Genomic DNA, 16,258 nt, shown 5'->3' with positions numbered 1-16,258 from the left:
CTGCACCTGCCCCAGCTCTAATCCATGACCTCCTGGGCCCCAGCATGGCTCTCTCCATCCTGTTTCTCCTGATTGGTAGGTTGTGTGTTTTTGTTGTTGTTGTTTAAGATTTATTTATTTATTTGAAATTCAGAGTTACACAGAGAGAAAGAGAGGCAGAGAGAGAGAGAGGTCTGCCATCCGCTAGTTCACTCCCCAATTGGCCACAATGGCTGGAGCTGTGCTGATCCGAAGCCAGGAGCCAGAAGCTTCTTCCAGGTCTCCCACGTGGGTGCAGGGGCCCAAGGACTTGGGTTATCTTCTACTGCTTTCCCAGGCCATAGCAGAGAGCTGGATCGGAAGTGGAGCAGCCGGGACTCGAACCGGCACCCATATGGTGCTGGCATATGGGATGCCAGCACTGCAGGCGGCAGCTTTACCTGCTGCGCCACAGCGCCGGCCCCAGTTGGTGGTCTTGAAGGAGCCCCTACTTCCCCCAGCGCTCTAAGGGAAATGAACTTTAATCAGCAAAGGGCAAAACAATGTTGAGCATTTTGGTGACCTTGGGAAGCTACTCCATCTGGTACCTGCCCACCTCCTGCCTTCTTTCTCCCCATCACAGTTCCTTCTGCAGCAGGTAGAGAAGCGGGCAATGAAAGGGGGCACCCAGGGAGGCAGCTTTTCCCAGTTAGGCCTGAGGTCATGGGGAGACAGGATGAGGCGGGGCGAGGGTGTGTCTCAGGATGCACAGCTCCAAAAAGGGAGGAGAGCCGGGCACCGCTGAGCTCTGGCCCCAGGGCTGCAGCAGGGTAAAGTGGAAGGACAGTGTGGCTGGCAGACGCAGGGAACAGAGCCGAGGGCACATCCCAGTCCATTCAGGCCCCCCAGGCCCACTGCTCCCAGTGGGGAGGGAACAGGAAGCTGTGACTTCCTCTCTCCTTTCCTTCCCTGCTCTTAGCCTCAAGGTCACTTGCTGCCGAAATGAATTCCAACCTGTGTTTAGGCTGGCGCTGTTTCCTGGGCATGGTGATGACAGTTGCTCTCTTCCACCACAAACACCCCAAAATTCTCCTTTGAAATAAAGTCACCCATGCAAAGACAACGCAGTGCTTCATGAAGCGACTGTCTGTGAGAATCTTAAGCAAGGACACGGGTGTGGGGGAGTAAAGGCACTCACTTACAGCAGCGGCTGTGGGGCTCTAGAGTCCCCAGTCTCCTCTCCCCATTCCCTCTCTCACACCCCTGCCTGGCCCTGCCCCACCCACTGCCAATCTTGACCAACAGGGAGGGGGTGGTTTTCCTGTCCACACCCCTCCCTCAGAGGTGTGGGCGGGGGCTGGGCTCCTGGCTGCTGGAGGCCCCTGGCAGGGCTCAGAGCCACGTCCTCCTGCTGAGCTGAGCCACCGAAGCCCCTCTGCTCGGGGCCACCAGCTGCCGATGCCCCATGATGCCCACGCCCAACACTTCTGGCCCTGTGCCCACGTTCTTCTGGGCCAACGCCTCCGGAGGCAGCGTGCTGAGTGTTCCTGACACCGCGATGCCGGTTGAATTCCTCGTCCTGAGGGTCGTGGTCGCTCTGGCCTATGGGCTTGTGGGGGCAGTTGGCTTGCTGGGAAACCTGGCCGCACTGTGGGTCCTGGGCAATCGTGCTCAGCGAGCCCCCAGCCCGCCTTCCGACACCTTCGTTTTCAACTTGGCTCTGGCAGACCTGGGGCTGGCACTCACCCTCCCCTTCTGGGCTGCCGAGTCGGCACTGGACTTCCACTGGCCCTTCGGAGGCGCCCTCTGCAAGATAGTGCTGACAGCCACCGTCCTCAATGTCTACGCCAGCATCTTCCTCATCACGGCGCTCAGTGTGGCCCGCTACTGGGTGGTAGCCATGGCCGCGGGGCCGGGCGCCCACTTCTCGCTCTTCTGGGCCCGCACGGCCACCTCGGCAGTGTGGGTGATGGCTGCCCTGGTGACGGTGCCCACGGCTGTCTTCGGGGCCGAGGGCGAGGTGTGGGGTGTGCGCCTCTGCCTGCTACGCTTCCCCAGCAGGTACTGGCTGGGAGCCTACCAGCTGCAGAGGGTGGTGCTGGCCTTCATGGTGCCCTTGGGCGTCATCACCACCAGCTACCTGCTGCTGCTGGCCTTCCTACGGCGGCGACGGCGGCAGGACAGCACAGGGGTGGCCCGCTCTGTCCGCATCCTGGTGGCCTCCTTCTTCCTCTGCTGGTTCCCCAACCATGTGGTCACTCTCTGGGGGGTCCTGGTGAAGTTTGACCTGGTGCCCTGGGACAGCACCTTCCACACCATCCACACCTACGTCTTCCCTGTCACCTCCTGCCTGGCCCACAGCAACAGCTGCCTCAACCCTGTGCTCTACTGCCTCCTGAGGCCGGAGCCCCGGCGGGCTCTGGCTGGCGCCTTCAGGGATCTGCGGTCCAGGCTGTGGCCCCGAGGCCGGGGCTGGGTGGAGCAGGTGGCCCTAAAGAAGGTAGGCAGGCGGTGGGTGTCGAGCACCCCGCCCGAGAGCGGTCCTTCGGCCACGCTCACTGCCCTGGACAGAGGGACGCCCGGGTGAGTGCACCGCCCACTGAACTCTGCCCCTTCTGGGGTCTGCCTGGGCCGGCATCCACGCAGTCTCAGAACAGGGGCCCTGGCAGCCAGGCCACAGCACCCTCAGGGAACGTCTGGTCTTGGACCCCCAGCATTGGCCTTGGTGGAACACGGGAGGCCCGGGCCCAGTTCAGGGCTGGCTGTGATGAAGATTTGTCTGAATGGAGCAGGGAAGAGGAGGATCTGAAAATAAACCTCTGGATTATCCACGAATGGTCTTGACCCTTTGTCCCAGCGCTACCTTCATTCAGCATGGACAAAAGGATTCTTTGCCCCATGTCTGCCTTCTTTAAGAAGGCCCAGGGAAAGTCTCCCCTTGGGTTTCTCCTTCCTTCCTTCCTTCCTTCCTTCCTTCCTTCCTTCCTTCCTTCCTTCCTTCCTTCCTTCCTCTCTCTCTCCCTCCCCCCTCCCTCCCTCCCTTCCTCTCTCTCTCTCAAGATTTATTTGCAAGGCAGAGTACTGAGAGAGGGAGAGACAGTGACAGCGGGATCTTTCATCCACTGGTCACTCTCCAAATGGCCGCAAAATCAGGGGCTGGGCTGGGCCAAAGCCTGGAGCTTCTTCCACCACGTCTCCCAGGCGGGTGCAGGGGCCCAAGCACTTGGGCCATCTTCCGCTCCTTTCCCAGGCCATTCGCAGGGAGCTGGATGGGAAGTGCAGCAACTGGGACTTGAACTGGCACCCCTAGGGGATGCTGGTGTCACAGGTGGTAGCTTTACCTGCTATGCCACAGCGCCAGCCCCTACCCTTGGGCTCCAAGCTAAGGATCACAGGTCAGTACCCATCTCTGTTGGTCCCTTCCACCTTCCACCATCACCTCAAAACAAGGTGTCCCTTGCTTTCTGATACCAAAGCCAAACGCCCTCTTCCTCGGCCACCCCCGTCTTCTCACCGTGCCGGTGGTGCGCGCGGAGACTCCGTACCAGCAAGAGGTCTCAGCTGCAACAGCTGCAGTTCCCTACAGACGGGTGCCAGGTGTGGGATCTCCCTGGAATCTTCGGCACCTGCCGGATGCTAGGTGTGAAACCCAGGTCTGACCGGGAGTCCCCGCGTTTCTCTTTAAATCGTAATGAAGGGCACTAATGACAAGATCATAACAAGTCAGACATGGGTGGAGCAGGGGAAGTGAGAGACGCAGAAAGAGGCAGAGAGGAGGCTGAAGGTAGGGCCGGGGGAGTGGAAAGCACACGAGGAGGTGCTGGTCTCCTCCCCACACTGGGTGCATGGGTGCAGAGCACAGTGTTAACAGCTCGGCTGTGCGAGCACCCTCATTTACACCTGTACCTCTGCCAGTTCTTTACCTCCCTGTGTCTGAGTTTTCTCATCTGCAGAAACAGGCTGTTGAGGATTCAACAGTGCATGAAATACAGCGCCTGCAATTATTCTCCCATCACACATTAAACGGAGATGGAAGCGCAGTGAGGAAGTGAGGGAGCAGATTGGAGACGGGGAGGGGGGGGTCTCAAGTGAATAACCGCAAAGTCAGACAGAGAACAGGGGCCGGCCTGTGGCACCGCGGGGTACGCCGCCACCTGCTATGCCTTTATCCCATATCCGAGCGCTGGTTTGAGCCTTGGCTGCTCTGCTTCCCAATCCAGCTCCCTGCTAATGTGTTGTGGGAAGCCAGTGGAGGATGGCCCAGCTACTTGAGCCCCTGCTACCCATGTAGGGGAGAACTGGATGGAATTCCTGGCTCCTGGCTTCAGCCTGGCCCAGCTCTGGCAATTGTGGCCATTTGGGGGGTAAATCGGGATGGAAGACCTCGCACTCTGCCTTTCAAATGACCTTAAAAAAAAAAAAAAAAGGAGGAGCTGCCCCTTCCAGCTCCACTTGAAGATGTGTTTCCAAGGGCAAGGGGTTCCCTGGTGGCTTCCATATTCCTGAGACCCGAGTGATAAAGGGCGGGCATCAGAGGAGATGCAGGGAAGACAGGGTGGAGGCCCCCCTCCCACGGCCCCTGCTCCTGGCCTATCAGGAGGCTGTGGCACCTGCGGGGGCCCTGCCCCAGGTCCAGTCCGTGGCTGGGCAGAAGTCTCTGCCACCTGCCAGATTCGCAGCAGCTCAGGCAACAGGAGAGAGATTTAATTGGCTTCTTGATGTTTAATTTCCTCTCCTTGATAATGTTTAAACTGGTTCCAAAACTTCCGGGCTGCTCCTGGCCAGTTCAGGATGGAAAACCCTCTCTGCCCCAGTGAAGCACCCCCTCCTCCCGCCCCCAGCAGCTTCTGGCTGCACTCCGGATATTGGCTCCCTGGGAGGCATCTCTGAGTGTGGGACTCAAGGTAAATATTGACCGAATCCACACAGGTCCAGGTCAGAGATGAGTGACTGTGCGTGGACCCATGGTCCTTGGGCGGGTGTGGGTGGGGGACATGGAGGGTGAAGGGATGAGGAGGAGGGGCTGGTAAATGTGGGCCCAGCTCATTTCTGAGTGGGAAGGAGGCAGCATTTTGGGGAGAAGCTGGACCCTGGCTCCCTAGAGCAGAAAGACGAAGCTTTGCAACTGCGATGGGGGGGCCGCTCCAAAGTGGAATTCAGAGGGTCGGCGCTATGGCGTAGCAGGTTAAGCCACCGTCTGCAGCACTGATATCCGATATGGGTGTCAGTTTGAGTCCTTGTTGCTCCACTTCCAATCTAGCACCCTGCTATTGTGCCTGGGAAAGCAGTGGAGCATGGCCCAAGTGCCTGGGCTCTTGCACCCATGTGGGAGACCCAGAAGCTCCTGGCTTCTGGCTTTGCCATGGCCTGGCCCAGCTCTGGCCATTGCAGCCATTTGGGGAGTGAACCAGTGAATGGAAGATCTCTCTCTCCAGTTCTTTCAAATAAAATAAATCTTAACACACACACACACACACACAAGGTGGGGTTCAGGAGGGGCCTGGTTGTTGGACCCCATGTGGGGTGGGACACAGAGAAAGGGGGTCCAGTGAATGGGCAGCACAGGCCCGGCAATCCAGGAACTCTGGGACCTGTCTCCAGGGTTCCCCGCTTCCTCCCTGCCCAGCACAACTCACTGGGTCCACAGGGCAGGTTGGGGAAACTTGGCCCCTCCCCTGGCTTGGTGGTCTTTGGACGCTACTATCCCCTCCCACGCCACCACTGCCCATCTCCCTCCCACGCCACCACTGCCCATCTCCCTCCCACGCCACCACTGCCCATCTCCCTCCCACCACTCCACCCTCACAGTTTTGGGTCCCAGCTGCTTCCAGCTGACGTAACAGCTGCAGAGGCACGGTTGTTCTGGGAACCTACAGTGCTGGTATTTTTAGGCAGAGCTGGGAGGCAGGGCGGGGTGGGGGGGTTAGGAGTGGAGTTCTGGAATGAGGCAGGCTGGCCCCTTCCTGACCCACCCAGCTGGGCCTGGCAGCCCTTCTGCACCCAGGTGACCCTGTGAGTAGTCACAACAATTGTAGCCTCCCAGGATTCCCATAGAGCTGGGGTAATCCTTTTTTCTGCTAAGGACCATTTGGCTATTTATACCATTCATGGGTTATTAAAAAAATCAACTTACGGGGTCAGCGCTGTGGCACAGCAGGTAAAGCCACCCCCTACAGTGCCAGCATCCCATATGGGCATCGGTTCAAGTCCCGGCTGCTCCACTTCTGATCCAGCTCTCTGCTATGGCCTGGGAAAGCAGTAGAAGATGGCCCAAGTGCTTGGGCCCCTGCACCTGTGTGGGAGACCTGGAGGAAACTCCTGGCTTCAGATCGGCCCAGCTCCTGCTAATGCAGCCATTTGGGGAGTGAACCAGAGGATGGAAGACCACCACCCCAACCCCACCTCTGCCTCTCAAATAAATAACATTTTTTTTAAAAAAGGATCAACCTAAAAATTAGCCTGCAGTGTTGGTGCTGTGGCACAGTGGGTTAAGCTGCCATCTGTGACACCAGCTTCCCACACGAGCACCAGTTTGAGCCAAACTGCAACAGTTCCAATCCAGCTTTCTGCTAACGCATCTGGGGAAGCAGTGGAGGATGGCCCAAGAGCCTGGGCACCTGCACCCTCCGTGGCAGACCCAGATGGAGTTCCAGGCTCCTGGCTCTGGCCTTGCCCAGTGCAGCCCCGGCCACTGCAGCCATCTGGGGAGAAGCCAGCCAGTGGATGGAGATCTCTCTGTAGCTTTTTTTTTTTTTTTTGGCAGGCAGAGTGGACAGTGAGAGAGACAGAGAGGAAGGTCTTCCTTTGCCATTGGTTCACCCTCCAATGGCCGCTGCGGCCGGCACACCACACTGATCTGAAGCCAGGAGCCAGGTACTTCCTCCTGGTCTCCCATGCAGGTGCAGGGCTCAAGCACTTGGGCCATCCTCCACTGCACTCCCGGGCCACAGCAGAGAGCTGGACTGGAAGAGGAGCAACCGTGACACAACCTGGCGCCCCAAATGGGACTAGAACCCGGGGTGCCGGCGCTGCAGGCCAAAGATTAGCCTAGCGAGCCGTGGCGCCAGCCTCATAACTCTTTCAAATAAATGAATTTAAAAAAAAAATAAATTTGCTACAGATTTATTGAATTTCAAGTCCCGCCTGCGGTTGCCTTGGCTGGGCCAGACCCAGTGACTGCCCAGAGGCCAGCCAGCCCCACCCCTGCGGCAGAGGATGAGAGCAGCTTATCAAGGCCAGATGCTGCAGTTTCCACTCCCCTCTCCGGGCACGTCCCGAGCTCCATCCTCCCACCCAACAGGCACCGAGGGGGATGCACACGCCTTCCCTCCTCTCCTGGCCCAAGAGGAGGGCCTCAACCAGACCCAGGAAGTGAAGCCGGTCACCCCTGGGACGGGTCACCCCGGGCTCTGGCCCTATAAAATGAGCCAGGGCAGGGCGGGGGAGGAGGTAGCAGCAAGTGTGCCCACCGACGCCACATCCGAAGGTAAGATGCAAACACTTTTTCTGGTCTTAGAATCCCCAACAGCCTCTGGAATCTGACCAGGTGTTCTTCATTTTATCCTCAGATTTGTGAAGTTTAAAGAAAACCAAAAAGGTCAGCGCTGTGGTGCAGCAGGTAAAGCCACCACCTGCAGTGCCAGCATCCCGTATGGGCAGCAGTTCGAGTCCCAGCTGCTCCACTTCCAATCTAGTGCTCTGCTCTGCTATGGCCTGGGAAAGCAGCAGAAGACGGCCCAGTGCCTTGAGCCCTTGCACCCTAGTAGGAGACCCAAAAGAACCAGGGTTCCTGATCGGCACAGCTCCGGCCATTGTGGCCATCTGGAGAGTGAACCTGCAGGTGGAAGATCGACGTCTTTCTGTTTCTGCCTCTCTGTAACTCTGCCTTTCAAATAAATAAATAAATAAATCTTAAAAAAAAAAAAAAAAGGCATCCCAGCATGCTCTTCTCTCAGTGGCCCTCTTGCCAGTGAGGCAGAGATGGCCCAGATGAGGTAGTTCCGGCACTGGCCACCCACCACCGTCGCCCTCACAACTGGCAGACATCAGGAGAGACAGCACCTCATGGGGTTCCAGGTCTTTAATTTTCCCTGATTTTTTTTTCCTTAACAATCAAATTGGCAGAAAAATGACTGGAGCTGGTGGGCACTGGGGTCTGATGAGAAAACCCCAAATTCACGCTGAGGTTTCAGGGCACGGTTGCTGAGGTGGGAGATGAGGCCAAGGGTTCGTGGCGATTCCCCGACCCCACCTTGAACTTTTCCCCAGGAGGCTGGGGGAGAGGTCAGATGGGTGCCCATTGCTGCAGGCGTGGGGAGCAGTCACTGTGTACCCCCTCCCCAGGTTCACAGATGTGCAGCTGGAAGGCTACAGTCCCTAATTGCCTACATTCTTCTCTTAAAAATATAGAACACGTGCAGCCGGCTTTGGTACAAAAAAAAGAAAAGAACAGAACAACAAACATTCTGGTCCCTGTGGGTTTCCCTCCCCCCACCCCACAAACCACGAGGGCCACCCAGTCTCTAGTCCAGGGGCCCCAGTAAGCCGGAGGGTCTCCCTGGGACTTCCGCGGGGGGGCGGGGAGAGGGGGATCAGCAGTATGAGGTTGTGGGGAGAGGGAGAGGGAGCAGGCCACGGCCCCACCCCGAGCCCCCTGAGGGGGCCGCAGGGTCCTGCAGCTGCAGCCCCTCCTCAGACGGGGGAGCGGGTGGGGCGTACGGCGTGGTTAAGCCTGGTTTCACCCCGGTAGTGTTAAAGGACAAGGCCCCCGACCCCTATGGCTTGGTTCCCATGTCCCTGGTCCTTTAAATTTCCCCTCTCCCCCCCAATAACTAATAAACAATAAATAAATAAATTTTCCTAAAGTAGAGGGAAGAAGGCATGAAAAGTTGGCATCTGTGGTATAGCTTCCGGATGCCCCCCGTGGGGACCGTGGCCTAATATCCCCCCGACTCCCGGCTTCCTAAATGGCCCCAGGTATCCAAGGAGCCCGGAAGCTGGCAAGGACAGTCAACAGTTCTTTGCAATGTTCCCTCGTCATTGGCAGAGTGGAGTTCCCGAGTGTGGCCCCCAGCAGTCTCCAGTGGGGCACAGGGCAGCGGGGAGGGCGTCCTTAGCTCTCAGAAGCTATAGGCTCCCCATCGCGGCTCTCCGTCTCCTCCGGGATGTCCTGCATTCGGGTGAAGTCTGAGGGGGACAGGGCAAAGCCAGCGAGTGAGCAGTCTCCCCTGGAGGAGCCACGCCCCTCCCTTGGCGCCTCCCTCTCTGCTCACAGGGCGGAGGGGGAACCTCCTGCATGCACTTGGCATACCTGGAGGTATACAGAAAATCCAAGGCATTTTCAGAGTATCCCCCTTATGCCTCCTGGGGACCCAGAACTCCACGGCCCTTCCGAGAGGGACTGCGGGCCCACGCACAAGCCCCAGGTCAAGGGCTCTCACCTCGGGGACTGTGGGGTGGAGACAGCCGGCTGCTTCCTTCTTCCTCACTGCCGGTGTCAGCGTCACTGCTGTCCTGCAGCCGCTCCTCAGGGCTACCTAGCTCCTGCCTCTCTCGGTCCTCAAAGGGTCGATGTACGGAGCGGATGGTCACGGGCAGGTCCAGGCGGTCGTGGCCTCGGTTGGGCTGTGGACAGCAGGCCAGGGGCTGAGCAGGGCGGTGAGGGCAGGCTCTGCCAAGCCAGGGCCCACTGAACCCCCCACCACTCAATCAGCATCACTACCCTGGCTGCTTAGGTTCTCCGGGCCCTCCTGTCTGTCTCAGGTACGTCCCCCCCTCCCAGCGCCTCACCTGTGGTGGGGTGAAGCTCAAGTACAGGGCGTCTCCCGCAGGGAGGCTGCGCCGCCGGGGATCCAGGGGCCTACGGGCCCAGGGCGCCTCCACCGGGAGCGGCTCTGTGTGGCCCAGGGCGGCCAGCTGCCTGCGGGCCTCCTCAGCCTCCCGCTCCAGCAGGGCCCGGGCCTGCTCGCTCTCGCGGAGCCGGGCTTCTAGGCTGCCAGCCTCGGTCGCCCGCTCCTCCCCCAGGCGCCGGCAGCGCCGCAGCTCCTCCTGCAGCAATGCGTGCTGCCGCTGCAGCAGCGCCAGTTCCGTGGCCTGCTTCTCAGGAGCCACAGGGCCAGCCCCGGCCCTGCCGGCGTCCCCATCCCGCGAGTTGGCTCGGGACAGCTTCTCCCGCCGCTCAGGGCCCTCGGGGAACCGGGCTTCCATCAGGGTGTCTTGCTGAGCCACAGCTGCCTGTTGGAGGAACGGGCACCAGAGGGTATACCAGAAACCTGTTTTCGCTCTCCTTCCCCCTCATCCTGCCCCTCTGCCTGCACCGGCACCCGAGGGCCAGGACTCGACTGGCTCCTCCCCTTGTCCCACTGACCTGGAGGCCATGCAGGAGTCCGTAGAGGTTGACCAGTCGCTGTAACACCTCCTGGGAACAGACAAGGGAGGTGGGAACAAGGCCTGAGTTTCAGGATGGAGAACTGCCCGGAAGCTGGGCAGCAGTATCCAGGGAGACCTCTGAAGTCCAGACTCTGCCCCGCACCCCAGTTTCCCCGAGACCTGCCCTTCAGTCACCTGTACCGTCCCATCCCCAACTCACCTCCTGGGGAGCTCTCAGCTGGTTTCCATTTCGATCCTGCAGAAAGGAGGGTAGGGGTCAGCAGGTGTGCAAGTCCCGCCCTGGCGTCTCCCTTTCCCACCCCGCAGTCTCTCGGGGACCCACCTTCTGGCTGGAGTCCGAGTCGGCTCTGCAGAGCTCAATGGAGCCGTTGAAGGTCCTGGCCTCACCGTCTGCAGACGTGACAGGGCAGGGCTCAGCTCACCCTCGCAGGATCCCAGCAACCCTCAGTCCCCGGGACTGCCCCTTCTCCTCAGCCCCTCCCACCTACTACCTTGGTCCCCTGCCCTGGCACTCACTGGCAGTGACCCCAGGGCTCGTGTTACCACCGCTGTCTGGTTCCAAGGGCAGGGTGGGTTCCCGAGGCGTCCAGAGCTGCTCCACTCCAGGCCCCACGAGCAGGTCCTTCAGGCCCTCCACTGAGGGGACAGAGGACCTGGTGAGCGCGCAGTGACACGGAACCCGCTACAGGGCGCCAATCACCCAGCACACGGGGCACATTTGGGCGGCCAGGAGAGTGAAGGGGCAGCCCTAGAGCTGTTGCCCGGTGGCAGGGACCAAGCCTCCTGCCCCAGAACTGGTACTCGGGGACACTGGGGGCTGACAAGCCTTGTCTGTGTGTCCAGGTCTGGCCACATGTCCTTATTCTGGGCCAGTGGGTACGTGCCCCTGGATTTCTCCCCGGGAGCGCACTCACCCTCTCGGATGGCATCCTGCAGCAGCCGCTCGCCTCGAGGGGACTCGAGGGACTCGGAGCGGAAGAGGCCCCTGGGCAGGGTGGGCAGGGGCATCCCGCTCCCGCCATCCTCCTCGGCCTGGAAGTGCGTCATCTCGGCAAACAGTCCAACCTTCTCCTGTAGCAGCTCCACCAGCGCCCGGTCCTTCTGTTGCAGCTCCACTGGGGGGGGGGGGGGGACAGGTGAGCACGTGGGAGGCAGCAGTGGGGGTAGGGGGGACAGAGGGGCGGCCCCACGGGCAGGGTGGCAGCACTCAAGTGTGGCTTTTGTGGCATTTATGAAGAACAGACGTTTTTGAGGGAAAAGGAACACATGTCCTGTTTTGTCTTTAAACTCATTTGAGAGACGGAGAGAGAGATCCCTTCCATCTGCTGGTTCACACCCCTGCAGCATCCTCTGGGAACGGGTCAGACCAAAAAGCTGGGAGCTGAGAACTCCATCCAGGTCCCCTACGGGGGTGGCAGGAACCCGGCTCCGTGAGCCACCACCTGCTGCCCTGCAGGGTGCACTCCCACAGAGAGCTGGAATTGGGAGCAGAGCCAGGAACTTGACTCCAAGCACCCTGGTGAGACGTGGGCATCTGAACTGATGTCTCAACCAACCAGACCAACCCCTCCCCAGACTGTACTTTAAAAATAAAAATGGGGGCCGACGCCATGGCTCACTTTTTGGTTAATCCTCTGCCTGCAGCACTGGCATCCCATATGGGCGCCGGTTCTAGTCCTGGTTGCCCCTCTTCCAGTCCAGCTCTCTGCTGTGCCCTGGGAAGGCAGTGGAGGAGGGCCCAAGTCCTTGGGCCCTGCACCCGCATGGGAGACCAGGAGGAAGCACCTGGCTCCTGGCTTTGGATCGGCGCAGTGCACCAGCCGTAGCAGCCATTTGGGGGGGTGAACCAACAGAAGGAAGACCTTTCTCTCTCTCTCTCACTGTCTAACTCTGTCAAAAAAGTTAAAAATAAATGAATAAAAAATAAAAACGGGGTGAGTGTTGTCACTCAGTGGGTTAAGCCACCACTTGGGACACTTACATCCCATATCAGAGTGCGATCTGAATCTTAGCTACTCTGCTTCTGATCCAGCTTCCTACTAAAGCACCCGAGGAGGCAGTGGATGATGGTTCAAATGCTTGGGTCTCTGGGGGCCGGCGCTGTGTGTAGTGCATTAAGCCACTGCTTGCAGCACCAGCATCCCATATGGGCGCTCATTCAAGTCCCAGCTGCTCCGCTTCTGGTCTAGCTCCCTGTTCATGTGCCTGGGAAGGCAGTGGAGGATGGCGCAAGTGCCTGGGCCCCTGCCACCCATGTGGGAGACCCAGAAGCAGCTCCTGGCTCCTGGCTTCGGCCTCATCCAGCCCCAGCCATTGTGGCCATTTGGGGAGTAAAACAGCGAATGGAAGACCTCTCTAACTCTGTCTTTCAAAATAAAATAAATAAGATGCTTGGGTCTCTGCCACCCACGTGGGAGACCCAGATGGAGTTCCAGGCTCCTGGCTTTGGATTGGCCCAGTCCTATTGTGGGCATTTGAAGAGTGAACCAGCAGATGCAAGGTCTCTCTGTGTCTCTCTGCCTTTCAAGTAGATGAAGGTAAATAAACATTTAAAAAACTGAGACGACTGTGGGCTGGACTGTCCACCAGGGTTTGTTCCTCCTGACCTTCAGTAGAGAGCTGCACACAGGCTTCACCAGGGTGCACGGTGGCCCAGTTCATGACCATGCTCCCCAGCCCGACTTGTGATTAGATGCTGCCATGTTCAATTCTAGAAATGGGGATTTACTTCACCCCTGCAAGCTGCGATGTAAATGTGACAGTGGGAGCTGCGGCAGCCACTGTGGACAGAGATGGACGCTTCACGTCAGAGGCGGCAATGCTGCACCGCTACTCTGAGCTTCCTACTTCAGAAGGTTCCATAGAGACCTTCTCCCTCTGTTTTAATTCTGACTGCTCCTTCAATGATGTCTTTTCTTAAGCTTGTTTATTGAATTGATTTGAAAGGCAGAGTAACAGAGAGAGATTTTTCCATCCATTGATTCATTTCTCAAATGCCCGCAACAGCTGGGGCTGGGCCAGGCTGAAGCCAGGAGCCTGGAACTCCATCCGGGTCTCCCACGTGGGTGGCAGGGGGCCCTGCTGTCAAGCCAGGGCCTTCACCAGCAGGAAGCCGGAGTCTGGAGGGAGCCAGGCATCAGACCCAGGCCCCACCATGGATGCAGGCATCTCAACCTGCGTCTACCGACCAGGCCGGGTGCCCAGGGCGGTGCGCCTCTTCATTAACTGTAGACTCTACTACATGAACTATCACATGCCGTTTAGCGAGCTCCCAGTGGGCGGACTTACTCTTGATTCGCCGTAGGTAAGCCTCGTCTTCCGTCTCAATCAGGGGGAAGTCCTCCCTGGAGGGGCATCTGGCCGGGCAGAGGCAGGGAACACAGTCAGGACGCCGGCCAGACATCGGCCCTGGGCCTTCCCAAACGCCTCCTAGTCTCCCCTCTTCTGCGAACACCCTCGGCCGCATGCCCTGGCCGCACTCTCTCTCGACTCTCCCCTGTTCTTAGCACCGACTGTCTGCATTTCCTGCTGTGCACCTCTCCAAAGGTCACCTGGAAAGGCAGCACGGAGCGGAGGGCCAAGTACAGGCTCTGGCACCAAGCAAACCCAGGTTCAAGTCCCAGCTCCACCATTTACCAGGGGGCGGCTGCTCTACTTGCTCGTCTGAAAAAGGAGGCTAATGACGCCCTCACGTTGTTGTTTTTGTTTTTTGTTTTTGGTTATGAGTAAATGAAATGCAGTAGTGTTTTGACCGAGACAGAAGGTCAATGAATCAAATGTAACTAATGTTAATCATAATTTTCCTGATAACAAATATCTATACTACTAAGAGAATCCATTGTCGGTGGGACGGGTGTTTTTCTCCTAAAACAGACGATTTCATATTTTCGTATGCGTTTCTGAAAAACATGTTCAAAAGTCTAAACTGAAAAAAAAGTCTAAATTTAAGTAAAACAAAAACAAAAACAAAAACAAAAACAAAACAGGTTTACATACTAGAAGAAGGCAATCCTTGACAGCTAAAAAAAATTTTTTTTAATCCAAATTAAGAGTTCCTTCTTCAGGCACAAATCTTGGAGAACCCACGCGTGGGGCATGGGCCGGGCGGGCGCTGGCCCGGTCCCGCCTGCTGCCGCAGCGACTCTCAGGACACTTGCTGGGGTCCGTACCTTCGTTATCCTCTTTAGGAAATACAGGGAAAGTGAGATGCAACCGGCATACGCGCCGCCTGCCTGCAGACCCTGACGCTAACGCAGCTGAGCTTGTCCTGTCGGCCGGCAGCTACGCCCCCGGGGACAGCTCACGGTCCCTGGTTTCTTGTCCGCTCACGCTACCCTGGGAACTACGACGACGCTAGGACGTGCAGCACAGCAGCCGCCCGGCCCGGCCCGCGGCTGTTCTGCTCCCAGGGCGCACACTCACACGCGCACGCTCTGCTGGATGACGCGGATCCAGGTGCTCCGGTCGTCCCGGGACGCGGTGTGCACCTCGTACATCTCAGGAGGGGCCGCGCTGATCAGAAACATGCCTTTCTCCTGGTTGGCGATGTCCCGGACAATCAGATTCTGCAGGGACACCACTGACGACTTGTCCTGCCAGGCAGAGGAGGGGAAGGGTTGAGCCCGGGGATTCCCGGCCCTCGGACACTGCAGTCTCGGCAGACGGAAGCCGCTCTGCGGTACGAGGGAAGAACCCAGGCTTGGTGGGGGCCAGGCGGGACTGAGACGCAGCTCCCTTTGCTCTGCGCTCCACTTGGGGATGATCACAGGCCTCCATGGCAGGTGCGACTCCTGTTAGCTCACCTTGCCTTTGATTACTATAGTGCAACGTGGGCGACCCGCAGTGGTCTGTGGGGGACTCATCCAGGACCCCCGTGAACACAAGACGCCCAGGATGCTCACGTTCCTTATACAACACGGGGCAGTGTTTACATGAACCTAAGCCCAGCTCCTGTCTGCTTTGAAATCGTGTCCAGGTCACTCACTACGCCTAATACCCTGTACGTGGTGTAGGAACAGTCGCTACGCGGCATCGTTCAGGGACTCATGGCGAGACAGTCTGTGCATCCGCGGCAGAGATGGCTGCTGGGCTATGGGGCACTCCAGGGCTCTGCAGGGCGTGCAGAGGAAAGTGGGGGATGGGCAGGGGGACCCTGAAACCCTTGACTGTGCTGAGAAAGCACAGAGGACTCACCAGGGCGGGGAAGATGTACTTCTGGTCCTTCTCCTGGAGGAACACCAGCACGTCGGTCATGAGCAGCAGCAGCACGTCTGGAAAGGGATAAGCACGGGAGAGGTCAGCCCTACGGGGCCTGCGCGGCTGCTTCAGGCTCTGCCAAGGCCCGGGCCTACCCCACGGGCTGAGGGCGCCGCTCCCCCGTCCTGTGGCCTCTCTTCCGTCTCTCCGTTTTTTTCTATTTATTTATTTATTTATTTATTTTTATTTGACAGGTAGAGTTACAGACAGTGAGAAACAGAGAGAAAGAAAGGTCTTCCTTCCATTGGTTCACTCCCCAAATGGCCGCTATGGCTGGTGCTACGCTGATCCGAAGCCAGGAGCCAGGTGCTTCTTCCTGGTCTCCCATGCGGGTGCAGGGGCCCAAGCACTTGGGCCATCCTCCACTGCCTTCCCGGACCACAGCATAGAGCTGGACTGGAAGAGGAGCAACCAGGACTAGAATCGGCACCCATATGGGATGCTGGCACTGCAGGCGGAGGATTAACCAAGTGAGCCACGGTGCCGGCCCCTCCTCTTATTTATTTACTGGGAATAGATTTCATATACACACATTTTTTTTTTTTTTTTTTTTTTTTTGACGGGCAGAGTGGACAGTGAGAGAGAGAGACAGAGAGAGAAAGGTCTTCCTTTGCCGTTGGTTCACCCTCCAATGGCCGCCGCGGCCAGCGTGCTG

General features: G+C 58.3%; 2 protein-coding genes across 21 annotated transcripts in view; one reads left to right on the top strand and one right to left on the bottom strand.

Moving 5' to 3' along the window:
- The first annotated feature begins 1,310 nt into the window (after positions 1-1,310).
- Positions 1,311-2,882, top strand: RXFP4 (relaxin family peptide/INSL5 receptor 4). The gene has a single exon (XM_017345601.4). It carries the CDS (start codon positions 1,424-1,426, stop codon positions 2,543-2,545), a length of 1,122 nt encoding a protein of 373 aa, XP_017201090.1. The 5' UTR covers positions 1,311-1,423; the 3' UTR covers positions 2,546-2,882.
- Positions 2,883-8,023: 5,141 nt separating this feature from the next.
- The window catches only part of ARHGEF2 (Rho/Rac guanine nucleotide exchange factor 2), a 52,215-nt gene continuing 43,980 nt past the window's right edge, over positions 8,024-16,258 (bottom strand). For 18 of the 20 annotated variants that reach the window (XM_017345801.4, XM_002715396.6, XM_070077567.1 and 15 more), the window contains 11 exons: positions 15,541-15,617; positions 14,770-14,939; positions 13,636-13,703; positions 11,262-11,462; positions 10,864-10,983; positions 10,670-10,737; positions 10,547-10,582; positions 10,325-10,375; positions 9,748-10,191; positions 9,399-9,582; positions 8,024-9,144 (listed from right to left, as the gene is read on the bottom strand). In XM_017345801.4, the coding sequence (XP_017201290.1) occupies positions 9,071-9,144; positions 9,399-9,582; positions 9,748-10,191; positions 10,325-10,375; positions 10,547-10,582; positions 10,670-10,737; positions 10,864-10,983; positions 11,262-11,462; positions 13,636-13,703; positions 14,770-14,939; positions 15,541-15,617 (1,493 nt within the window). In that variant the 3' untranslated portion in view covers positions 8,024-9,070. Of the gene's footprint in view, positions 9,145-9,398; positions 9,583-9,747; positions 10,192-10,324; positions 10,376-10,546; positions 10,583-10,669; positions 10,738-10,838; positions 10,984-11,261; positions 11,463-13,635; positions 13,704-14,769; positions 14,940-15,540; positions 15,618-16,258 lie in introns of those variants that run through there. The other 2 variants (XM_017345803.4, XR_016210573.1) reach the window with 2 other exon arrangements.

Source organism: Oryctolagus cuniculus, chromosome 7, assembly GCF_051225735.1.
Source record: "Oryctolagus cuniculus isolate XC-2025 breed Fujian yellow rabbit chromosome 7, ASM5122573v1, whole genome shotgun sequence".
In the NCBI taxonomy this organism is placed as follows: Eukaryota; Metazoa; Chordata; class Mammalia; order Lagomorpha; family Leporidae; genus Oryctolagus; species Oryctolagus cuniculus.
The sequence above is the reverse complement of the archived record's forward strand: the minus strand, read 5'-3'. Positions and strand labels throughout refer to the sequence as shown.

Coding starts and splice junctions, on each gene's coding strand:
- RXFP4 (XM_017345601.4), top strand. CDS start 1,424: ATGATGCCCACGCCCAACACTTCTGGCCCTGTGCCCACGTTCTTCTGG.